Source organism: Heterodontus francisci, chromosome 3 (genome assembly GCF_036365525.1).
Source record: "Heterodontus francisci isolate sHetFra1 chromosome 3, sHetFra1.hap1, whole genome shotgun sequence".
In the NCBI taxonomy this organism is placed as follows: domain Eukaryota; kingdom Metazoa; phylum Chordata; class Chondrichthyes; order Heterodontiformes; family Heterodontidae; genus Heterodontus; species Heterodontus francisci.
This window is the reverse complement of record NC_090373.1, coordinates 10,696,204-10,723,263: the sequence shown is the minus strand read 5'-3', so window position 1 is coordinate 10,723,263 and position 27,060 is coordinate 10,696,204. Positions and strand designations below refer to the sequence as shown.

The window sequence follows — 27,060 nt, the reverse complement described above, 5'->3', positions numbered from 1 at the left end:
CAGCCCAGGCAACATCCTGGTGAATCTCTTCTGCAGCCTCTCCAGTGCAATCACATCCTTCCTAAAGTGTGGTGCTCAAAACTGTACACAGTACTCCAGGTGTGGCCTAACTAGTGTTTTATACAGCTCCATCATAACCTTCCTGCTCTTATATTCTATGCCTCGGCTAAGAAAGGCAAGTATCCCATATGCCTTCCTAACCACCATATGCTGCTGCCTTCCGTGAGCTATGGACAAGTACACCAAGGTCCCTCTGACCCTCTGTACTTCCTAGGGTCCTAACATCCATTGTATATTACCTTGTCTTGTTAGTCCTCCCAAAATACATCACCTCACACTTCTCAGGATTAAATTCCATTTGCCACTGCTCTGCCCATCTTGCCAGCCCATCTATATCGTCCTGTAATCTAAGGCTCTCCTCCTCATTATTTACGACACCACCAATTTTCGTGTCATCTGCGAACTTACTGATCATACCTCCTATATTCACATCTAAATCATTAATGTACACTACAAACAGCAAGGGTCCCAGCACCGATCCCTGCGGTACAACACTAGTCACAGGCTTCCACTGCAAAAACAACCCTCGACCATTACCCTCTGCCTCCTGCCACTAAGCCAATTTTGGATCTAATTTGCCAAATTGCCCTGGATCCCATGGGCTGCTACCTTCTTGACCAATCTCCCATGTGGAACCTTATCAAAAGCCTTACTGAAGTCCATGTAGACTATATCAACTGCTTTACCCTCATCTACACATCAAGTCACCTCCTCGAAAAATTCACTCAATCTCCCCCTGACAAAGCCATGCTGACTATCCCTGATTAATTCTTGCCTGTCCAAGATCCTGTTAATCCTGTTGCTCCGATTTTTTTCCAGTAGTTTCCCTACCACTGATGTTAGACTCACCGGCCTGTAATTATCTGGTTTATCCCTACTACCCTTCTTGAATAATAGTACCACATTTGCTGTCCTCCAGTCCTCTGACACCTCTGCTGTGGCCAGAGAAGATTTGAAAATTTGTGTCAGAGCCCTTGCTATCTCCTCCCTTGCCTCACATAACAGCCTGGGATCCATCTCATCTGGGCCTGGGGATTTATCCACTTTTAAACCCGCTAAAATAGCTAATACTTCCTCCCTTTCAATGCTATTTTGTTCAAGTATATCACAATCCTGATCTCTACACCTACATCGTCCTTCTCCATAGTGAACACAGATGAAAAGTAATCGTTTAAAACCTCGCCTATGTCCTCCGGCTCCCCATACAGATTGCCACTTTAGTCCCTAATGGGCCCTACTCTTTCCCTGGTTATCCTCTTGCCCTTTGTATGCTTCTAAAACCCCTTGGGATTTTCCTTTATCTTGCCTGCCAGTGTTTTTCATGTCCCCTCTTTGCTCTCCTGATTACTTTTTTAAGTACTCCCCTACACTTTCTATACTCATCTTGGGCCTCTGCTGTTTTCAGCGCTCTGAATCTGCCATAAGCCTCTTTTTTTTTCCTTCCTTATCCAATCCTCTATATCCCTTGACATCCAGACCTGTTGGTCCTACCCTTCACCTTTACGGAAACATGTTGGCCCTGAACTCTCACAATTTCCTTTTTGAATGACTCCCACTGACCTGATGTAGACTTTCCTACAAGTAGCTGCTCCCAGTCCACTTTGGCCAGATCCTGTTTTATCATATTGAAATCTGCCTTCCCCCAATTCAGTACCTTTATTTCCGGTCTATCTTTGTCCTTTTCCATAACTACCTTAAATCTTAGTGTTATGGTCACTATCCCCGAAACGCTCTCCCACTGACACTTCTACCACTTGTCCGGCTTCATTCCCTCGGATTAGGTCCAGTACCGCCCTTTCTCTTATAGGACTTTCTACGTGCTGGCTCAAAAAGCTCTCCTGGTTGCACCTGAAGAATTCTGCCCCCTTTAAGTCTTTTGCACTAAGACTATCCCAGTTGATATTGGGGAAGTTGAAATTCCCTACTATCATTACCCTATTATTTTTATACCTCTGAGATTTGCCTACATATCTGCTCCTCTATCTCTCTGACTGTTTGGACGCCTGTAGTACACTCCAGCCAAGTGATTGCCCCTTTTTGTTTTTAAGTTCTACCCAAGTGGCCTCATTTGAGGAACCTTCTAAGATATCATCCCTCTTTACTGACTCCTTGATCAACAGTGCAGTGCCACCTCTTTTACACCCTCCCTTGTCACGCCTGAAGATTCTATACCCTGGAATATGTTTGACGAACCTGTTGGAGTTTTTTGAGGATGTTGCTAACAATTGATATAGGGGAGTCGGTGGGTGTGGTATACTTGGATTTTCAGAAGGCTTTTGATAAATTCCTACAGGAGATTGGTTAGCAAAATTAAACATATGGGATAGGAGGTAATATACTGGCATGGATTAAGGATTAGTTAATAGGCAGAAAACAGAGATTAGGAATAAATGGGTCATTCTCGCGTTGGCAGGCTGTGACTAGTGAGGTACCGCAGGGATCAGTGCTTGGGCCCAGCTGTTCACAATGTATAACAACGATTTGGATGTGGGGGCCAAATGTAGTATTTTCAAGTTTGCGGATGACACAAAACTAGGTGGGAATGTGTGTTGTGAGGAAGATGCAAATCAAGGGTATTTGGACAGACTTGATGAGTGGGCAAGAACATGGCAGATGGAATATAATGTGGAAAAATGTGAGGTTACCCATTTTGGTAGAAGGATCAGAAGTGCAGAGTATTTCTTAAATGGTAAGAGATTAGAAAATGTAGATATACAAAGGGACCTGGGTGGCCTGGTCAATAAGTCACTGAAAGCTAACATGCAGGTGCAGCGAGCAATTAAGAAGGCAAATGGTATGTTGACCTTTATCGCAAGAGAATTTGAGTATAGGAGGTGTGAAGTCTTGCTTCAATTATGTCGAACCTTGGTTAGACTGCACCTGACATTCTGTGTGCTGTTTTGGTCCCTTTACCTTAGGAAGGATATTATTGTCATCGAGGGAGTGCAACAAAGGTTCGCCAAACTTGTTCCTGGGATGGCGGGACTGTCCTATGAAGAGAGATGGGGGAAACTGGGCCTGTATTCTCTGGAATTTCGAAGAATGAGAAGTGATCTCATTGAAACCTACAAAATACTTAAAAGGATAGACAGGGTAGCTGCAGCTAAGATGTTTCCCCTGGTTGGGGAATCCAGAACCAGGGGACATAATTTCACAATATGGGGAAGCCACTTAGGAGGAGGAATTTCTTTACTCAGAGGACAGATTTCTAAATACAAATGACGTAAAGGGATATGAGGATAATGTGAGAAAAAGGTAATGAAGTTGAAGATCAGCCATGATCATATTGAATGGTGGAGCAGGCTCGATGGGTTGAATGGCCTATTTCTGTTCCTATGATACTGGAATTCCAATATGGTTTGTCAGCATGATTTGATCTATCAATTGCAGGATTCCTGAATCAATGCATGCAGTGCTTGGTTGGGTGAGGTTGAACTGCATTTAACTGACTAGAATGTGGCTCTGTCTATACTTATTCTCAGAGTGTGCCCTTCAACTGAAATGTGGAGATTGCTGAGTACTGCAGACAAATCATGCTCTCTGGATGAGTTGAGTACTGCAATGATGAGTCATTACTTTGTCAGTCTCCTGTAGAGTTGAGACGAGAACAGGTTCCTGATGAATGTTTTAAAACTTATTCTGATTCACTGCCTGAGTCGACAGGAGGGCCAGATAACTGCATATCATTGTAATGCTTGTGTTCTACATGCTGATTTTGTCACTTCAGAAAATCTACCTCCATGGACAATTTCTAATCTGAGTAGCTTTTATTGTAGTTTGCAGTTCGTTACTTTGGAATTAATGATTCAAGTAGGTATAATGGAAAACAAATGTAGGTATAAGGGAATGAAATGTTTTGAGCACTTCTTATACATTGATGCAGCCATTTAACGTTTTCCAAGTCAGCATTTACTGTTCCTTGGTCGGTGGTGTACTGCCAAGATTCCACTAACGGTGCTTTGAGATGAGCAGTTAGGAGGTACATCAAGCTCATCTGAAGTGACATGTGCCTTTTTAGGCCTCTCCCGATGATGGTTTAATTGAATGGGTAATTCACCACATTGGGAAGTCTGCAGCATTACCATTCTGGTGTAGCTGGTTGGCACTCCAGAACACCATGGTACCTTGTTCTAATGGACAGAAAACTCAATCCCAGTTATACAGCTCCACAACAATGGCCATCGGTGCACAAAACAAATTCTGTTGCACAACATCACATCCTCTGGTAACAGCACCAAATACAGAAATATAGTGGCCAAAGAAAGCATATGAACAATAAACATTTTCAGGTCAAGCTTCATGAATTTTTTAGTGGGTAAAACACTGCCCAGTGTGATTTATAAGCCATACAGAAGGTTCCATATTCAGCAGCTAGTCAAGGCAACCATTAGGATGCTACATTTAACATGAATATCTCTGGGTAGGGAAGGCCAAAATCAGCCAGATTTCTTGACATGCAGTAATTGCTATCCAATGATCCCTGACAGAAAATAGACATATTGACTTGGTTGAAGGGATGCATTTGTGCTAAACCCATGACTGTCTAATTGCCTGAGGACACTTTCTAACTGGGAACACGTGTAAGGAATGATTACTTGGGTGAGGTGGTGGAGGGCTGCTGGCATATGTCTCCACAATCAGGTTCCAGCATAAGAGGGCAATTTTAGCGGTGGGGGGGGGGGGGGGGGGGCAGGGAGTTGGTGGAGAAATGGAAGATGGAACAAAGTTGGGAAAATGAGTAAAAGGATTGACGACAGCAATTAAAAGAAAGACTCTGCTCGAAAGGTTGTATTTTTAATAAAAGCAATATCCAAATCAGCATCTTGGAGACATGCCTGTCTCACTGAGAACCACAGTACTGTAAATTGACTGATCTGTTCACACTGCTGTTCTGTTCAATATCATTCTTGTACTTAAATGTATTTTACTGTAATGCTTTTGCACCTACATGGAAGGAAAGCAAATAATCTTGCTGTACAAACTATTTTAACTGATGATGGATGCGTATACCTGAGACAATGAGCGATTGATGCCTCTTGCCAGTTATAGCTTTGTGAAGAAATCTTCTGGGACATTTGAAAGTCTGAGCCCAAGGAGCAATTTGTCTTTAATCTGAAAATATAGAAAGACTACTGTAGCTGTAGATTCCCAGCATTCCTTTGGGATGTCTCCTGGCCCTGATGGACTGCATCCCAGGGTACTAAAAGAGATGGCGGGAGAAATAGCAGGTGCACTGGCGGTAATTTTCCAAAATTCGCTGGACTCTGAGGTAGTCCCAGCAGATTGGAAAACAGCAGATGTGACGCCACTGTTTAAAAAGGGAGGTGGACAAAAGATGGGGAATTATAGACCGGTTAGCTTAACCTCTGTAGTGAGGAAGATGCTTGAGTCTATTATCAAGGAAGAAATAGCAGGGCATCTCGATAGAAATTGTCCCGTTGGGCAGACTCAGCATGGGTTCATGAAGGGCAGGTCATGCTTGACTAATCTTTTGGAATTCTATGATGACATTACGAGCAAGGTGGACAATGGGGACCCAGTGGATGTGGTGTACCTAGATTTCCAAAAGGCCTTCGACAAGGTGCCGCACAACAGGCTGCTGCATAAGATAAGGATGCATGGCGTTAGGGGTAAAGTATTAGCATGGATAGAGGATTGGTTGACTAACAGGAAGCAGAGAGTGGGGATAAATGAGTGCTATTCTGGTTGGCAATCAGTCACTAGTGGTGTGCCTCAGGGATCGGTGTTGGGACCGCAATTATTTACAATTTATATAGATGATTTGGAGTTGGGGACCACGTGTAGGGTGTCAAAGTTTGCAGATGACACTAAGATGAATGGCAGAGCAAAGTGTGCAGATGACTGTGAAACTTTGCAGAGGAACATAGATACATTGAGTGAGTGGGCAAAGGTCTGGCAGATGGAATACGATGTTAATAAATGTGAAGTCATTCATTTCGGTAGGAGTAACAGTAAGAAGGATTATTACTTGAATGGTAAAAGGATGCAGCATGCTGCTTTGCAGAGGGACCTGGGTGTCCTTGTGCATGAATCGCAGAAGGTTGGTCTGCAGGTACAGCAAGTAATTAGGAAGGCAAATGGAATTTTGTCCTTCATTGCTAAAGGGATTGAGTTTAAAAGCAGAGAGGTTATGTTGCAGCTGTAGAAGGTACTGGTGAGGCCGCACCTGGAGTACTGTGTGCAGTTTTGGTCTCCTTACTTGAGAAAGGATATACTGGCACTGGAGAGGGTGCAGAGGAGGTTCACTAGGTTGATTCCGGAGTTGAGGGGGTTGGCTTATGAAGAGAGACTGAGTAGATTGGGATTATATTCATTGGAATTCAGAAGAATGAGGGGGGATCTTATAGAAACATATAAAATTATGAAGGGAATAGATAAGATACAAGTAGAGAGGATGTTTCCACTGGCAGGTGAAGCTAGGACAAGAGGGCATAGCCTCAAGATTAGAGGGAGCAGATTTAGGACTGAATTAAGAAGGAACTTCTTCACCCAGAGGGTTGTTAATCTATGGAATTCCTTGCCCTGTGAAGCAGTTGACGCTTCTTCAGTAAACGTCTTTAAAGCTAAGGTAGATATCTTTTTGAACAATAAAGGAATTAAGGGATACGGTGAGAGCGCGGGTAAGTGGATCTGAGTCCACAAAAAGATCAGCCATGATCTTATTGAATGGCGGAGCAGGCTCGAGGGGCCGGACGGCCTACTCCTGCTCCTAGTCCTTATGATCCATCTGCTGCAAGGCGCCTGCTCTTCAAATTGGGCCAGTTGCTTGCAAGACATTTCTTCTCTGAAGCTGGATGTGTTTTATTGACTTTTTTAAAAAAAATTGTGTTCTTGGTTTAAGAATGTAACCTGTGGTTATAACTGTAGCTATACAACTTGATAATCATCTGATTCAAAATTCTAGTTCTAGTCCATCTCAATAGCAAATGTCTGAAAAGTGTATGGGGAATGGGATGGTTGTTGAATCCCCAGTACGATAAAAAAAACAATTAATCTAATCGGTAATTGGTTACATGCAAAAGACAAAGTTGACTGATCTTAACAACTTGCTCTTTCTTTCAAATTTTGAACTGTAATAAAAGCCAAAATGAGTTAGCAGGAGCATTTTTGCATCTTGCAACAGTGTTGACACCAAACTGAAAATATGATTAAGCTGTATTCTGTTTGTTTACAGAATACAGGGCAGTGAAAGAGTTTTCAACATTTCTCTGCTATATTTGGTGATTTCCAGATCCTAAAATGTCACAGTAAAGCTTCAATAGATTTTAAGCAAACTTCATGAATGATTTGACATTTCTGAGCACTCTGATTATTTAGATCGACTTGGGAATACTTCTCGCATAAAGTGCATTGCTGTACTAATAACATCAGGTTAGGTTGTTGGTTTCTTCTGAAAAGAATTCTTACTGGAAGTTTATTGTTTTTCTCCATGTACTTGAAAATACTAAGCTGTTTTTTCAATTATTTTACAAACACATTGTGCTGTTTTCTTTCGGTTTGAATCCCTCAAACCGGTGGTAAAAGGCAAATGAGAAACGGTAGCAATATCCCCAAAGAGTTCAAATTGTTGCTCAGGAGTTGAATTTCTTTACCAACTGAATTAGAATTAGAATTAGAACATTACAGCGCAGTACAGGCCCTTCGGCCCTCGATGTTGCGCCGACCTGTGAAACCATCTGACCTACACTATTCCATTTTCATCCATATGTCTATCCAGTGACCACTTAAATGCCCTTAAAGTTGGCGAATCTACTACTGCTGCAGGCAGGGCGTTCCACGCCCTTACTACTCTCTGAGTAAAGAAACTACTTCTCACATCTGTCCTATATCTATCACCCCTCAACTTGAAGCTATGTCCCCTCGTGTTTGCCATCACCATCCGAGGAAAAAGACTCTCACTATCCACCCTATCTAACCCTCTGATTATCTTATATGTCTCTATTAAGTCACCTCTCCTCCTCCTTCTCTCCAACGAAAACAACCTCAAGTCCCTCAGCCTTTCCTCGTAAGACCTTCCCTCCATACCAGGCAACATCCTAGTAAATCTCCTCTGCACCCTGGTGTTTTAATTTTAAAAAAAATGACCTTGGCTCTGAACTGCTTTTCTATTTGCTTTTCACTTCAAAAGGCAGTGACTTTTTATTTGGAACATTGCAAGTTACCCTCCAGTACCTCCTTTTTAAAAATTTTTTACTGGGATGTGGGCGTCGCTGGCCAGGCCAGCATTTTTTGCCCATCCCTAATTGCCCTTGAGAAGGTGGTGGTGAGCTGCCTTCTTGAACCGCTGCAGTCCATGTGGGGTAGGTGCACCCACAGTGCTGTTCGGAAGGGAGTTCTAGGATTTTGACCCAGCGACAGTGAAGGAACGGCGATATAGTTCCAAGTCAGGATGGTGTGTGACTTGGAGGGGAACTTGCAGGTGGTGTTCCCATGCATTTGCTGCCCTTGTCCTTCTAGTTGGTAGAGGTCGCGGGTCTGGAAGGTGCTGTCTAAGGAGCCTTGGTGCATTGCTGCAGTGCATCTTGTAGATGGTACACACTGCTGCCACTGTGCGTCGGTAGTGGAGGGATTGACTATCATTTATGTATGTGCCTAGGTGTGGTGGTAGGCTTGTTGTTCATTGGGTGAGGACGGTATCTACCTCAGTTGGCATCAATTGATTTGGGATAATTTTTAAAGTTTTTGCAGCTGACGGATCCTTTATCACTCTCGTGCATTTCAGGAAATCTCACATGGGCTGCTTATACTTTTCTGTCCTTTCATTTTATTTCTGTCCGTGATGTGGTTGGTCTGCAGATGAAACTCCTCACCAGCAGTGCAATTTGCACCATTTCATGATGGGGTGGGCATGAATGGCCAGGATGGTCATTTGTCACTTTTCTTATGTTCAGCTGCATTATCAGCCTTTGATCTCGACAGCTTAGAAACCTCAGTGGGGGTATTAGAACAATTGGGGGCTTTTTTTGTATGCAGTTACCCACATGTTTTTTTCTGCAGAGTTTATCATTGCAGAATTATTCATTGAGGTTTTCTGTTCAGATCTTGCTTGCCTCTCAACAACTGCTAAGCTTGATGTTTGCATCAGGCAGCTTGACATGACATTGAGTAATGAACACAGTTTTTCCTCGGCCAGTGCATCGGAAAGGGCCCTACGCTCTTGTCATTTTCTTTTTTGTGCATGGAAGATTAGTATGTTCAAAACATGATGTGATTCATTAAAAAAAATTACAATTTTCTTTGAAATTAGATACAATATTTATTAATGTTGGCATTTCTGGAATTGTTGGGATACTGTACCCTTGGGAATTAATTATCTTGACTGATGGAACTATTGTACTGCATTCCAAACAGGGAAGAGATATTTTTACAGCCCCTGATGAAATTCAGCTACTGATTACATAAACTTTCAATTTCCAAAATATTCTTTTTCATAATGTGCTATTTGAGTGACCGGTACCCTCCTTTACTGCAGTAGGTTAATATGGCACATGCTGTCTTGATTTGTACTTCAAATCTCCTATCCATTGCATATGGAAGAACCATTTGTGAATTAAAAATTGCTTTGATGGGACCCCAGTAAGATAGTACCACATTCTGTCAGTCTCCTGTAGAAGATTTTGTGTCCTGAACAATTGGTTAGTTGCTTCCACAGTGAGAAATTTGAATAACAAATAAAAACAGGAATTCTGGAAACACTCAGCAGGTCAATGAATTTTCATCAGAATTCAAATAATATTCTTGTAGCAAACCACCTGTCTATATTGGCACCTTTTAAGAAAATATATCATTATATATCGAGGCTACTCAATTCCTGTGAGTCGTTTCCAATAATTTAACCATTAGTTAATCTAACAACTCTAAAGTCAAGAGTTCCCAAATTACTGCAACCGTCAGCCGGCTTTGTTTTATAATAGTGCATGAATTTGTGTTTGTGATTATTTTAGAAATTCAAAGGTATCCACAGAAACAGAAGTCAACATTTTGTGTTCTAACAATTGGAAAGGGTGCACTCAGTACTGCTGTTCCCATCATACTAAACCATGTAAGCTGAACATGCGTATCTCACAGGATTCTCTGTCTTGTAATCTCATTTACTGATTTTTTAAAAGTGGTCTTTTTGAAAAGCAGAGGTCCTGCAATGGTACATTTTAATGCAGCATGATCCAGTGATTTCCTTCCTATATAGGTGATTTAATTTATGTGGAAATGCCTCATTTATAAAATGCAGCATCCATCTGTTAGGAAAAATGTTGCAAAAAAAACGTGGAGGCTTTGGAGAGGGTACAGAGGAGGTTTACCGGGATGTTGCCTGGTCTGGAGGGCATTAGCTATGAGGAGAGGTTGGAAAAACTCGGATTGTTTTCACTGGAACGACGGAGGTGGAGGGGCGACATGATAGAGGTTTACAAAGTTATGAGCGGTATGGACAGAGTGGATAGTCAGAAGCTTTTTCCCAGGGTGGAAGAGTCAGTTACTAGGGGACATAGGTTTAAGGTGCGAGAGGCAAAGTTTAGAGGGGATGTGCAAGGCAAGTTTTTTACACAGAGGGTGGTGAGTGCCTGGAGCTTGCTGCTGGGGGAGGTGGTGGAAGCAGATACGATAGCGACGTTTAAGAGACATCTTGACAAATATATGAATAGGAAGGGAATAGAGGGATATGGGCCCCGGAAGTGCAGAAGGTGTTAGTTTAGGCAGGCATCAAGATCGGCGCAGGCTTGGAGGGCCGAATGGCCTGTTCCTGTGCTGTACTGTTCTTTGTAATTTGTTCAGTGGAATCCCATAAAATGAGTACTTTTAGTTGCGATTCCTCCTGCCTTTCTTGATATGCTGGATAAGGGCATTTGTCTGTAACTCTATTTTCACAGCTTTTGACATTCTCTTCACAGCCCGCTTCCACAAAACTAACAGGAGCAGCCTTATCTGCAGCAGCAGGAGATCTTGATCTTTTCACTGAACCAACAACAAAACCAGAAGACTCTGCTAAGAAACCACTGTCCAAGGATTCTATCTTATCATTATATGGTACAGGAGCGATGCAACAACAACAACAAGGCACTCCAGGTAAAGTATTGGCACTGTTCAAAATACAAAGCTTTGGCAGCTGAATGTGTCAGTATCTAATTGTGGTGCTTTTAAGGTGCACTAGAAATGGGAAGGTTTATGTTCTGATGATGAATTCCACCTTGTCACATAAGTAACTTAAAGGAACATTGCTGCAATACTTTCAATATTGAGTATCCCTTAGATGAAAGTTGCAGTAATACTTTTGTTGCAACTAAGGCTGGAGGAGTGCACTGCCTTTCTCTAGTTCCACTTCTCCACAGGTCACAACATATATTTAAATCTTTACCCAGTTACCAATACGGCCAATTATATACTGTATTTTTATTTCAGAATATCCCCCAACCAGGTTTCTTTAATAAACAACATTATCAATTTAATGTAAAACCATACTTATTCAGTGAAGATGCAAAGAATTAACACAGAAATTTAAATATGAAAGTTCCCATAAATTAGCCCAGCACACACACACACACACACACACACACACACACACACACACACACACACACTCTCTCTCTCTCTCTCTCTCTCTCTCTCTCTCTCTCTCTCTCTCTCTCTCTCTCTCTCTCTCTCTCTCTCTCTCTCTCTCTCTCTCTCTCTCTCTCTCTCTCTCTCTCTCTCTCTCTCTCTCTCACGCACACACACACCGATTAAAGAAAAAATAAAGAATTTTCTCTGCAGAGATCTCTTCGCAAAAAAGACAAAAAAAAACTTTGGCCAAATACTTGTTAATTCTTGAAGGAAAAGGAGAAGATATGGAATGCTATCAGTTGTCCCTTTATTCTGGCGTCCCAAATACGCATAGAAGCTTTTTGGAGGAGTTCTCTTTGAGGATTAAAAGCAAAATACTGCGGATGCTGGAAATCTGAAATAAAAACAAGAAATGCTGGAGCCACTCAGCAGGTCTGGCAGCATCTGTGGAAAGAGAAGCAGAGTTAACGTTTCGGGTCAGTGACCCTTCTTCGGAACTAGCAAATATTAGAAATGTCAAAGGTTATAAGCAAATGAGCCGGGGGTGGGGCAAGAGATAACAAACGAGAAGGTGTAATCCTTTTTGAGGATTAGTCTGGCAGACTTTCCTGCGGCATCAGGGGTTTCAGCTACTACTCTGGATTCTCAGGATTTCTCAAAGAGGTGGAGAAAGGATGAAATAGTGTCTTCTCTCTCAGCAGGCTGACCCCAAACTGACTCAAAACAATATCCAAAACGAAACCAACTCTTGACCACCATAAATCTTCACATGTCACTTTTCTGTAAACAACTCCCCCTAGACACCAGGGCTGTAACTGTTTACTTAGCTGAAGACATATGACTTCCAGTAAGTGTTTCTAAACCAAGTCCCAAAGCCCTTCCAATTATTTTTTAAAAAAACTAAGTCCAGCATCTATGTAATCTCTTCAGTCCACCAAAGGAATTCATTTCCACAATTTTAAAACAAGAGTCCTTACAAAATATTAAAAAATAGAAGTACTTTCATAGTACCTCCATCCTTGGAGGATTGAAACACCATTTTTAAATGCGTTTCATTACAAACTGGGGGGAAAAAAACAGATGCTGAAAAATATTAGAACACATTTACACACTCAATCTCATTCACTCTTTACCTGTAACTAATACAGAAGAAGAAGAATACAGTTATGCCCTGTACCATCTTTCTACTCAAATAACTCAAAGCAAAGTTAAATTCTAGACAAAGCATCAGCAATTATATTGTTTTTCCCCACAATGTGCGTAATCTTTAAGTGATAGGGCTGCAATAGTAAATTCCATTGAAATAGTCTGGCATTCTGGTTTTTGAATTGTTTCACAAAGGTATTTTGATATACCAGTGTCTCTGTAGTCTTGACAGACATATACTTGAAAATGCTTAAGAGCTGGTAGTACGCCCAGGGTTTCCTTTTCCACTGTTGGGTATCTCTTTTGGTGTCGATTTAGCTTTTTGGATAAGTATCCCACTGGCCTTTCTATGCCCGATTCATCGCCTTGTAAAAGGACTGCAGCGATCCCCTGGTCACTAACATCAATTGCTACCTTGAAGGGCTTATTGAAATTTGGGGAAGCCAACACTGGTCATTGACCAAAATGGCTTTCAACTTCCCAAAAGATGCTTGGCGCTCTCCTGACCACACTTCCTTGGCTTTCTTTTTTTGTAGCAAATCAGTCAGTGGAGCAGCTATAGTACTAAAATTTGGTACAAACTTGTAGAACTCACACATCCTCCAAAACCTCATGATTTCTCTTAGTCTTAGGGGTAGGGAACTCCATCAATGCTTGTACTTCTGTTCTTGGCAACACTTGTCCTTACCCTACTATATGCCAAAGGTAGGTTACCTGTGCTTTTGCAAATTCACTTGTGGCAAGGTTGATCAGCAAATCAGTCAACTGTAATTTTCTAAGCAGAGCTTCTAGTTGTTCCAAGTGATCCTTCCAGGTGTCACTGTACTAGAACATCACCAAGGTAAACTACACAGTTAGGAACACTGGCTACCACTTGGTTTGTTGGTCTCTGAAAAGTGTCTGGGGCATTTTTTTCAGCTGAATGGCATCATTCGGCATTGGAAAAGACCGTCTGGTGTGACAAAGACTGAAATTTCTTTAGCTCAGGGTGTTAAAGGAACTTGCCAGTATCCCTTCAACAAATCCATTTTGTTAAGAAACGTGGCACTGCCAACTCTGTCAATGCAGTCTTCCAAGCGAGGAATTGGGTAAGAGTCTATGTCTTTGTTACTGCCTTTCTGTAGTCTTTGCAAAATCCAGTTGAATCATCAGGTTTAGGCACTAACACCACTGGGGAACTCCAGCTGCTTTGACTGGATTTAATTTGATGTTTTCCAACATGTATTGGATTTCTGCGTTCACCTGGGCTTTGGGCCTGTTTCTCTGGACTTGAGCAATAAGGATGCTGTTTTATAGGAGTGGATTCGCCTACATCCACTGAAATGACCATGTATGGCTAAGGTTGTACATCCTGGATTGTCCCTACAGACTCCTTTAAATGCTGTGAGTAGCCTCGTGTTCTCATTCTGCATCTAAATATGAAAACATAGTGTCTAATCTCTCTAACAATTCAGTATTAGCTAACCGGATAGTAGGTTCAATTTGAGAATTACCTAGGCCTCCTTCTGCCTCCTCCTCACTATCCCTTTCATCCTTCACTGTCCCTACCACCTGACATACTTGTTCTTGCATATCCTCCACCCAGTGGTGATATTGTTTCAATATATTGATGTGACACAGCCTACTCTTTTTCAATCAAATAATTTACTTTACCAGTCCTTTTGACTACTCTTTATGGCCCACTGAACCGTGCTTTCAGCGGTTCATCCTTTAAAGGCAGTAATACCAACATTTCAGCCCCAGCTTGAAATGTTCAGGTCTTGGCATGCTTGTCTGCCCATTTCTTCATCGTTGTTTGGGAAACTTTTAGGTGTTCCTGAGCCACTTTGCCAGCTCTCATGAGCTGCGCCCAGAACATGGATACATAATCTAACATGGAAGATTCGTACCTCTGTTCTAAAAACTTTTCTTTGATTAGTTTTAGAGGACCTCTTATCTCATGTCCATAAACGAATTCAAAAGGACTAAAACTGGTCGCCTCACCTCCTGACTCCTAGTGCCTGTCCACCATCTACGCATCCGGAGTGTGATGGAATACTCTCCACTTGCCAGGATGGGTGCAGCTCCAACAACGCAGTGGCGGCACAGTGTTTAGCACTGCAGCCTCACAGCTCCAGCGACCCGGGTTCAGTTCTGGGTACTGCCTGTGCGGAGTTTGCAGGTTCTCCCTGTGACCGTGTGGGTTTCCGCCGGGTGCTCCGGTTTCCTCCCACAGGCAAAGACTTGCAGGTTGATAGGTAAATTGGCCATTGTAAATTGCCCCTAGTGTAAGTAGGTGGGAGGAGAATTGAGGGAAGGTGGGGATGTGGTATGGAAGATGGGATTAATGTAGGATTAGTATAAATGGTGGTTGTTTGTCGGCACTGACCCGGTGGGCCAAAGGGCCTGTTTCAGTGCTGTATCTCTAAATAAATAATAAACACACAAGAAGCTTGAAACTATCCAGGACAAAGCAGCCCGCTAGATTGGCATCCCATTCATCACTTTCAACATTCACTCCCTCCACCACTGACACACAGTGGCAGGCAGCAGTGTGTACCCTATGCAAGATGCACTGCAGCAACTCACCAAGGCTGCTTCGACAGCACCTTCCAAACCCACGACCTCCACCACCTAGAAGGACAAGAGTAGCAGATGCATGGAGACACCATCACCTGTCAGTTCTTCTCCAAGCCATACACCATCCTAACTTGGAACTATATCACCATTCCTTCACTGTCGCTGGGTCAAAATCCTGGAACGCCTTTCCTAATAGCACTGTTGGTGTACCTATGCCCCAAGGACTGCAGCAGTTCAAGAAGGCAGCTCATCACCACCTTCTCGAGGGTAATTAGGGATGGGCAACAAATGCTGGCATAGCCAGTGACACCCACATCCCACAAATGAAAAAAAATCATCAGGTGAATCCCTAGTGGCAAACAAAATAAATTCCAGCCCTTTGTCCCAGTCATGGGGACATTCATGACAATATGCCCTGATCATTGTTCTGAGGGTCTGATGGTACTGTTCTAAAACCCCTTGTGTTTGTGGGTGGTAGGCTGAAAACTTTAACTGTATTATACCCAGATTACTCATAACTTCCTGAAAAATTTTAGACATAAAATTGAAACCTTGATCTGACTGAATACCGCTAATCCAAACTGAGTGTAAGAACTGGGTTAACTTTTCTACCACTACCTTAGCAGAAATTGTTCTCAAGGGAATGGCATCTGGGAACCGAGTGACCAAAACCAAAATAGTGAGTATATATTGATGTCCCGCTTTTGCTTTCGGTAAAGATCTCACACAGTCTACCAACACCCTGCTAAATAGTTTTCCAAAAACTGGTATGGGAATTAGACTGCCAATTTTATGGCATTTTAAAATGCATTTTTCCCACAGTCTGGCACGTTTTACAAAACTGCACCACATGGTGGTAGTGACCTGGCCCATAAAAATGTCGACTTATATGTGATTGGGTCTTCCGGATCCCCACATGTCCCATGCTTAATATTTCCCGGTGATACTTGAGTGGTACCACTATCCGTTCTTCATCTGCAGGTCTGTGAGGCGGTCTCCACTTCCTCATCAGAACTCCATTTTTAATATAGTAGCATTCCAAAACTCCCTTTGCTTCATTTGTCGATTGTGTCACTTTACCTAACTCTGGATCAGCTTGCTGAACCTTGATCAGAGAAGACTTGCTGAACATTTTCTTCGAATTGTCCAACTCCCCAAAGAAAGTTTCAGATATTCGGCTATCTGGTGCCAATTTGACCTCCGACAACGGAACTCGTTTAGCCATTGCTTGGATCACTACATATGAAGGAAAAATTCCTGGAAACTTTTCCTGCAACTGTTCTGTCTCCTTGACTTCACTTGGTCTTTTTGAGACTACTGGAGAAGCTACTACCTTCATTCCGGCCAAATCATTCCCCAGGAGTAGGTCAACTCCGTCTACAGGCAAACAATGGACATCACCTACAGTTACCGTTCTGGGCATTAGGTCACTCTCTGGGTACATTCGATACAAATGTATGAGTATATACTCCCCACCGATACCATTCACTAAAACCTTGGCATTCAGTGTGCTCTCTGGTGGAAATGCTATGCCTATCCCCAGCAAAAGAGTTTGGGTGACTCCTGTATCCCTTAGATTTAGACGTGAATATAGGAGGTATGATCAGTAAGTTCGCAGATGACACGAAAATTAGCAGTGTCGTAAATAGTGAGGGGGAGAGCCTTAGATTACAGGACGATATAGATGGGCTGTTATGATGGGCGGAGCAGTGGTAAATGGAATTTAATCCTGAGAAGTGTGAGGTGATGCATTTCGGGAGGATTAACAAAGCAAGGGAATATACAATGGATGGTAGGACCCCAGGAAGTACAGAGGGACCTTGGTGTACTTGTCCATAGGTCACTGAAGGTGATTCGGAAGGCATATGGGATACTTGCCTTTATTAGCCGAAGCATAGAATATAAGAGCAGGGAGGTTATGATGGAGCTGTATGAAAAGCTAGTTAGGCCACTGCTGGAGTACTGTGTACAGTTCTGGTCACCACACTATAGGAAGGATGTGATTGCACTGGAGAGGGTGCAAAGGAGATTCACCAGGATGTTGCCCAGGCTGGAGGATTTCAGCTATGAAGAGAGACTGGATAGGCTAGGGTTGCTTTCCTTAGAGCAGAGAAGGCTGAGGGGGGACATGATTGAGGTATACAAAATTATGAGAGGCATAGACAGGAAGAAACGTTTTCCCTTTAGCAGAGGGGTCAATAACGGGGGCATAGATTTAAGGCAAGGGGCAGGAGGTTTAGAGGGGATTTGAGAAAAATATTTTTCATCCAGAGGGTGGTTGGAATCTGGAACACACTGCCTGAAGGGGTGGTGGAGGCAGGAACCCTCACAACATTTAAGAAGTATTTAGATGAGCACTTGAAACGCCATAGCATACAAGACTATGGGCCAAGTGCTGGAAAATGGGATTAGAATAGATAGGTGCTTGATGGCCAGCATGGACACGATGGGCCGAAGGGCCTGTTTCTGTGCTGTATATCTCTGACTCTAACTATAACTCTAGGTTTACCTGCCTCACTCAAGGCATAGGCAGTTACTTTTCTTTTTTGACGAGAATTCCCTATAACACTCAGGTATCCTGTTCACGTCCCCCGCACTCAGTGGTTTTTGTACTTTGTCTTAGAGTCACAGTCAGAGCTATAGCCTGATCTGTCAGACTCTCGGTCAGTGCCCCCTTCTCTGCATTGGCCTTGTGTACCCGAATAGGTCCCATGGGTTTACCTCGCAATTTTCAGCATTCTGCACAAAGGTGTGTACTGGGGCAGTGGAACACTGAAGCTTTCGGACATCACTTCCACCATCAACATCTTCCTTCCTGGCCTGAGGAAGAGATGCTGGGGCATTCCGAGCTGTCCCTTCCTGTCCCTGGCTACACGCCTTAATTTCACCCACTCATTTTCTATCCTTCTTGGGTTTGTGGTGGTGACGGACAAAAGGTTTGGGATTGTAAACAAGCACGTAATCATCAGTGATCTCAGCTGCCTGTTGGCTGTCGAAACCTTCTGGTTCTCTTTATGGGTTCTTACTAACAGAGGGAGTGAATTTTTAAACTCTTCCAGGAGAATTATTTCCTTAAGGGACTCATACAAGGCTTCTTATCTTTAGTGGCCACATCCAATGATCAAAATTAATTTACTTTACCCTCTCAAATTCTATGCAGGTCTGTCCAGGCTGTTTCCAAAGGTTCTGAAATTTCTGCCTGTAAGCTTCAGGGACTAACTCATAAGCAGCAAGAATAGTCTTTTTTGGCATCTCATAATCTGCAGAAGCCCCCTCAAAGCATGGTATAAACCTCAGGAGCTCTGCCAATCAGCCTGCTTTGCATGAGCAATGTCCAGGTTTCCTTCAGCCACCTCATTTATTTAGCTATCTTTTCAAAAGAAATGAAAAATTCCTTGACGTACCTTTCCTCAAACTGTGGGAGGGCTTGCAGAAATTTAAACAGCTCTCCACTGGGTCCTGGGTTGGGGTCAGGTCTTTCCTCACAAGTATTTTCACTGGAGTCAAGACCAGCCTTTTGTTTTAGTTGCAGCTTTTTAAATTTGAATTCCCTTTCTCGCTCCTACCTCTCTTCTCTTTCCCTTTGAAATTCTAGTTCAAGTTTTCTCATTTCTTTGTCTTGCTCAAACTGCTACATCTGCAACTAAATTCTAGCTAATTCAACCGAACTACCATCTGGATTGCCTTTTCCTCCTTCCAACTTCAAATGCTGTGCTATTACCTCAATTATGTCTGCTTTCTTAGCTCCTGGTTTTCACTCTAACTCCAACTTTTCTGCCAACTCTTTTAGCCCAGCCTTGGTTAAATATTTCAAATCACTCAGGGATAAGTCCTCCCTCCCCAGAAAGGTCATAGCAACTGACGAAGTCATTCTGGTTGTGTAAACTTTAATGCACAAGAAACCTGGAGTTTTCCTTTTCCACTTTTCAATTATCATTACCCCACTTACAATTGCACATCATCAGCTTTGGGTTATCCCGCACAGCGCCCCAATTATATGTTACAACCGAGGCTGGAGGAGTGCACTTTCTCTCGTTCCACTTCTCCATGCATCACAACATATATTTAAATGTTTACCCAGTTACTGATACGGCCAGTTATATACTCTATTTGTATTTCAGAATAAAATCCACCAACCAGGTTTCTCTAATAAACAACATCAATTTAATGTAAAACAAGACTTATTTAGTAAAGATGCAAAGCATTAACATACAGATTGAAATGTGAAAGTTCCCTTAAATTAGCCCAACGTGCACACACTCCGGTTAAAGAAAAAATAAAGAAGTTTTCTCTGCTGAGATCTCTTTACAAAAAAGACAAAAAAATACTTGTTAATTGTTGAAGGGGAAGGAGAAGATATGGAATGATATCAGTTGTCCCTTTATTCTGGCGTCGCAAATACAAATAGACGGCTGACACTAGGATCTTTTTTGGAGCAGTTCTTTTCAGGTGACGCTGAGGATTAGTCTGGAAGGCTTTCCAGGAGAAATGCGGCATCAGGGGTTTCACCTACCACTCTGGATTCTCAGGATTTCTCAAAGTGGTGGAGAAAGGATGAAATGGTGTCTTCTCTCTCAGCAGGCTGACCCCAAACTGACTCAAAACAATATCCAAAACGAAACCAACTCTTGACCAAAATAAATCTTCACATGTCACTTCTCTGTAAACAACTCCCCCAGACATACGACTATTGCTGTTTACTTAACTGAAGACATGTGACTTCCAGTAAGGGTTTCTGAACCAAGTCCCAAAGTCCTCCCAGTGACCTTTTTTTAAAAAAAACTAAGTCCAGCATCTATGTAATCTCTTCAGTCCTCCAGAAGAATCCATTTCCACAATTTTAAAACACAAAACATTAAAAAATTGAAGTACTTTCATAACACTTTCAATATAGAATGTTCCTCTGTTAGGGAATAGGAGTTCTTATTTGTAAGTTTATAAGTGGGATTTCCAGGATTACTTATGTCTGGACAAACACGTGTGCAGGAAGTGTCATCAGCTGGAGCAATTTGAGCTCTGGATTTTAGTGCTCGAGTGGCAGCTGGAGTCGCTGCAGTGCATCAGCGAGACTAAGGGTTTCATGGATAGCAAGTTTGTAGAGATAGACACCCCGCAGCTTAATGGTATGCAGGAAGAGAACTAGGCAGGTAGTGCAGAAATCTCCTACATGAATCGCGCTCTCCAACTGGTATTCAGTTCCTGTGGGAAGTTCAGCCAGAGCAAAGTCCATGGCACCACCAGTGGCTCAACTGTAGGGGGCGGGCGGGGGGGGGGCAGGAGGAAGATTGAGAAAGCAACAGTGATAGGGGATTTTATAGTTAGAGGAGCAGGCGGGCATTTCTGCTGTTGCAGACATGATTCCAGGGTGGTATGTTGCCTTCCTGATGCCAAAGTCAAAGATGTCACTGAGCAGCTGCAGAGCACATGGTCCATGTTGGTACCAACAACATGGGATTTTAAGAGGGATGAGGTCCTGCAAACAGATTTTATGGAAAGCAGGATCTCAAAAACAGCAATTTCCAGATTAATTCCTGTGCCAGCTGCTAGTGAGGATAGAAATAGGAGGAGGGAGCCGATGATTGCATGGCTGGAGAAATGGTGCAGGAGGGAGAGCTTTAGATTCCTGGGACATTGGTGAGGTGGGACCTATACAGGCCAGATGAATTGCACCTCAACAGAGCTGGGACCAATGTCCTCATGCGGCTTGCTCGTGGTGCTAGGGAAGGGTTTAAACTAACTTGGCAGGGGGATGGGAACAAGGATGCAGCATTAGAAAGGATAAACAAGGTTCACAAAGGATTGATAGAGACATAAGACTAGAATATGAAATATTAATGTATTAGGTGGGGTCAGACTAAGAGGTATTGCAATCAGGTCTGAACTTTGTTTACAGACCACGTATGTAAACACACGAAGCATGGTAAATAAGGTTGGTGAGCTGGAGGCACAAATAGCCACATGGGAATATGATGATGTGGCAATAACAGAGACCTAACTCCATAAAAGGGCAGGACTGGGTACTAAATATTCCTGAATGCAAGGTGTTCAGCAAAGATTGGGAGCAGAGGACCCTGAGGGGAGACCTAATTGCAGTGTATAAAATTTTGAAGGGTCTGGATAGAATGGCTAGGAAGGCCCTATCCCCCTTGATTGAGGCATCTGTAATCGGGGCATAGATTTAGGGTAAGAAGTAGGAGGTTTAGAGGGGATTCAAGGGGAATGTTATGCCCAATGGGTGTTGGGGATCTGGAACTCGCTGCCTGAAAGGGTGGTAGAGGCAGAAACCCTCAACATTTAAAAAGTACTCAGATATGCACTTCAAGTGCCGCAATCTACAAAGCTCCAGACCAAGAGCTGGAAAGTGGGTTTAATGGCTCCTTGTCGCCTGGCGTAGACACGATGGGCTGAATGGCTTCTTATTGTAAATGTCTATGATGCTATGAAAGGAAGGAGGGATGGCCACAATGATGAGAATATTTCATTGCTCGAGAGAGAGAGAGAGAGGATATCCTCAAGGGGTCAAGGACTGAATCTATTTGGTTAGAGTTAAGAAACAATAGAGGTACCAGTTCACTAATGGCTGTATTCTACAGGCCACCAACTATTGGAAAGATATAGAAATATGCAAGGGAATCACAAAGATGCAACAACTATAGCATACTGATAACGGGGGACTTTAATTAACCTAATATATTCTGAGATAATAGTAATGGAGAGGGCAGAGAGGGGGAAGAGTTTCTAAAGCATGTTCAGGAGAATTTTCTTGATATGTTTCTGGTCCAACGAGGAAGGAGACTTTGCTGGATCTGGTTCTGGGTAATGAGGTGGGTTGAGTGTCATTCGGGGAACATTTAGGAGACAGTGATCATAGTATAAGGTTTAGGTTAGTTATGGTAAAGAACAAGATGTAATCTAGTCAGAATACTTAATTGGAGAAGGGCAAATATCAGTGGGGTGAGAACAGATACGAGATAAATCGGAATCAAAGACTGGCAGACAAAACTGTAGCGGAACAGCAGGATGCCTTTAAAGAGATGGTTCGGGTACATTCGAGGTACATTTCCATGAGGGGGAAAGATGGGGCAAACAAAGCCAGAGCTCCCTTGATGATGAAAGAGAAAGGTGAAGCAGAAAAAGGGAGCATAAGACAGATGCCTGATTGATGATACAAGTGAGAACCAGGCTGAATATAGAAAGTTCAGACGCAAAGTGAGAAAGGAAATCAGAGAGGCAGAGAGAATAATAAGAGGCTGGCAGTTAACATAAAAGGGAATCCAAAAAACTTTCATAAGAGTATAAATAATGAAAGGAGGGTTGGGGCCAATTAGAGATTGAAAAGGGGATTTACGCATGGCAGCAGGGGACATAGCTGAAGTACTAAATGAGTACTTTGCATCTGTCTTTACCAAGAAAGAAGATGCTGTCAAAGTCATAGTGAAGGAGAAGGTAGTTGAGACACTAGATGGGCTAAAAATTGACAAAAGTATTGCAAAGACTAGTTGTATTTAAAGTTTATAAATCATCATGTCCATATAAGGATGTTGAGGGAAGTAAGGGTGAAAATTGCAGAGGTACTAGCCGTAATCTTCCAATTCTCCTTGGATACTGGGGTGGTGACAGAGGACTGGAAAATTGCAAGTGTTACACCCTTGTTCACAAAAAGGATGTAATGATAAACCTAGCAACTGCAGTCCAGTCAGTTTAACCTCAGTGGTGGGAAAGATTTCGGAAACAATAATCTAGGACAAAGTTAACAAGTATGGATTAATTTGGGAAAACCAGCACGGATTCATGAAATGCAAATCATATTTAACTTGATTGAGTTTTTTGATGCAACAGAGATGGTTGATGGGGGTAATGTGTTGATGTGGTGTACATGGACTTTCAAAAGTTGGGAACGGTTGCTTTTCAGATTGGAGGAAGGTGTACTATGGGGTTCTCCAGGGGTTGGTACTAAGATCACACTGCTTTTCTTGATATATATTAATGACCTAGACTCTGGGTTAAAAACTTGGAACTCCCTCCCTAACAGCATTGTTGTTATATCGACATCACATAAACTGCAGAGTCTCAAGACAGCGACTCACCACCACTTTCTCAAGGGCAACTAGGGATGTACAAAAAATGATGGCCTTGCCAGCGATGCTGACATTCCATGAAAGAAAAAAAAATCTAGACTTGGGTTTACAGAGCCCAATTCCAAAATTTGCACATGACACAAAATATGGGATTATTGTCAACTGTGAGGAGGTTAGTGATAGACTTCAAGAGGACAGACGGTCTGGTGGCAAATTAAGAGAAGTGTGAAGTGATACATTTTGCTAGGCAGAATGACGAGAGGCGATATTAAGTATAGGGTGCAATTCTAAAAGGGTTGAAGGTGGCAGGGCAGGTTCAGAAAGTGTTTAAAAAGGTACATGGGATCCTAAACTTTATAAATAGAGGCACAGAGCACAAAAGCAAGGAAATTATGATGCTTTATGAAACACTGGTTTGACCTTAACTAGAATATTGTCCTGTTCTGGGCACCACATTTAGGAAGGATATGAAGACTCTAGAGAGGGTGCAGAGAATGGTTCCAGGGATGAAGGAATTCAGTTACATGGATATATTGGAGAAACTGGAATTGTTCTCCTTAGAGAAGAGGAGAGTTGAGAGAGGGGCTCAAAATCACGAGGGGTCTGCATGGAGTATATATGGAGAAACTGTTGTCATTGGCAGAAGGGTTGAGAACCAGTGGAAGTGTTTAAGACAATTTGCAAAAGAAGCAACACCACCATGAGGAAAAATGTTTTTACGCAGTGTGTTTAGGATGTGGAATGCACTCCGAGACTGTAGTGGAGGCAGATTCAGTTGTGTCTTTCAAAAGGGAATTGGATAAGCACTTGAAGAGAAAATTTGCAAGGTCTTGGGGAAAAGGCAGGGGGGTGGAACTAGCTGAGATGCTCTTGCAGAGAGCTGGCACAGTCACGATGGGCAGAATGGCCTCCTTCTGTGCTGTAACCATTATATGATTTTAAGTTACTCCTCAAAATAATAGGATTCAGAGCATTTATGTTGATATTTATAGGATATCAAGCATAAACTAATAACTATTATTGACAATTAAACATGTATTTAACAGCAACATTTACAGGAAAACCTTCCCGGTTCATTGGGAAATTCAAAACCTGCTACAACTTCAAACTTGAAGTTTTCAAGTCTGATTTCCCTTTCATAAAACCATGTTGACTCTGCCTGATTACCTTGAATTTTTCTAAGTTCCCTGCTATAACATCTTTCATAATAGCTTCTAACATTTTCCCTAAGACAGATGTTAAGCCAACTGGCCAGTAGTTTCCTGATTTCTGTGTCCCTCCCTTTTTGAATAAGGAGTTACATTGGCTATTTTCTAATCTAATGGAACCTTCCCGAAATCTAGGGAATTTTGGAAAATTAAAACCAATGCAGCAACTATCTCACTAGCCACTTCTTTTAAGACCCTAGGATGTAGTCCATCAGTAACCAGGCACTTGTCAGCCTGCAGCTCTAACAATTTGCTCAGTCCCACTTACCTGGTGATTTGTAATTTTCTTGAGTTCCTTCCTCCTTCCCTTCCATTTCCTGATCTACAGCTATTTCTGGGATGTTACTTGTATCCTCTATAGTGAAGACCAATGCCAAATACCGGTTCAATTCATCTGCCATCTCCTATTTTCCCTTATTAATTCCCCAGAGTCACTTTCTTTAGGACCAACACTCAGTTTGTTAACTCTTTTCTAAATATGGATAGAAACTGTATCTGTTTTATATTTCTAGCTAGCTTTCTTTCCTACTCTAATTTTTTGCTCATCAATCTTTTAGTCATTCTTTGCTGTTTTTATATTCTGTCCAATCGTTTAACCTGCCACCCATATTTGTGCAATCATATGCTTTATCTTTAAGTTTGATACTCTCTTTAATTTTTTAGTTAACCACGGAGAGTGGGTCCTCCCCTTGGAATTCTTCTTTCTCATTGGAATGTATCTATTCTGTGTATTCTGAAATATCCCCTTAAATATCTGCCATTGCATCTCTATTGACCTATCCCTTAACCTAATGTGCCAGTTCACTTTTGTTAGCTCTGCTTTCATGCCCTCATAATTGCCCTTATTTAAGTTTAAAATGCTAGTCTTAGACCCACTCTTCTCTCCCTCAAAGTGAATGTAAAATTCAAACATATTATGATCACTGCTACCTAGGGGCGCACTCTGAGGTCATCAATTAATCCTATCTTGTTGCACAATACCAGGTCGAATATAGCCTGCTCTCTGGCTCCAGAGCGTGCTGTTCCAAGAAATTACCCCAAAAACATTCTATGAACTCCTCATCTAGGCTACCCTTACCCATCTTATTTTTCCAGTCTATACGTAGATTAAAATCTCCCCCCATGATTATCGCCGTACCTTTCTGACAAGCTCCCATTATTTCTTCCTTTATACCCTGTCCTACCGTGTGGTATTGTTAGGGGGCCTGTACACCACTCCCACAAGTGACTTCTTCTTGCCTTTATCATTTCTCATCTCTACCCGAACCGTTTCTACATCCTGGTTTCCTGAACTTAGGTCATCCCTCTGTAATGTGCTAATACCATCATTAATTAACAGAGCTACCCCATTTTAAGAGTTATTCTGCAAAAATATTTCTCGAACCTGAGAATTCATATTTATAAATCACTGCCCACTGCACCCCAAACTGATTAATGAATAGGATTTCTTGTCGAACTGATTGCTTTTGGTCAATAACTCAGCAAACCTCCCACTTGCAGAGACCCAAAATAGAGGTCCAGGTTGATAGGGATATGTACTAAATCAGAGAGTAGTAGAACACTACTACTCTGAATGGCTTGGGACCAAGCACCATTCAGATTTCATATTTTTAAACTGGTGATCCAGCATTCAGATTTTTATGTATACAATGCAGCATATTGAGTCCTCAGAGTAGCAGTGGCATTTAAATTAAAACCAAGAATTACCATTGAAATTAAATATCACCATTTACATTCAGCAGTAGTAACCGGGAAATTGAAAAGTGTTTTTTTTGTCAATGTCTTGATCTGTTTGATTGAAAGTTTAGAATTCAGTAAATTTAGTACATCTTTAAATATCTTATTTGAGTAGTAATGTTTAAACTTCAAAAATACATGGACTTTGACGTAACTTAAGGGACTTTCTTTTGGTTGGTTGGTTCCTTGACAGTAGGAGAGCTGGACAAAGATTGTACAATCTACTGTAGAGTGCATGAACACTGACACTCTATCTGAAGTTTATGACGACTCCTTGCAATACTGAACACTACATTCAATACAATCCTTATGTCATCTGAGTGGAGGACAGTTGTGGGTTGTACCTCCTGTTGACAATGAGGAAATGTTTCATCATTTGAGTGTCTGCAGATGGCGATCTCTGTAAATATTGAAACTCAGCACTGGAAATGCTTTGTGTACATGCGTCTACAGGACTGCACGTGACTGCCTGTGTGTACTGGCCTGTATACATGTCTCTGTGCACATCTGACTGTCTGCAAGTTTGTGCACCTGTGAGGTAGTAGTTGGAAAATTAGGTGGTCGCAAAATGTGAAAATGAACTGTATTTCTTGAGGATTATTAAATATATGTTGGTCTTGCAACTAGTGGAATAATTGGCAGATTCCAGAAGAAAAGATTTATGTTGCACAGCTGACTCTGTTTTTAATCTTGTGCATATATGACCGTTATAAGCC

The 27,060-nt window shown here is 42.1% G+C and overlaps 1 protein-coding gene across 6 annotated transcripts in view; it reads left to right on the top strand.

Annotated features, from left to right (window-relative positions):
- The window catches only part of smap1 (small ArfGAP 1), a 355,453-nt gene that overhangs the window by 313,032 nt on the left and 15,361 nt on the right, over positions 1–27,060 (top strand). For all 6 annotated transcript variants that reach the window (XM_068020121.1, XM_068020119.1, XM_068020123.1 and 3 more), the window contains one exon: positions 10,968–11,142. In XM_068020121.1, the coding sequence (XP_067876222.1) occupies positions 10,968–11,142 (175 nt within the window). The remainder of the gene's footprint in view (positions 1–10,967; positions 11,143–27,060) is intronic.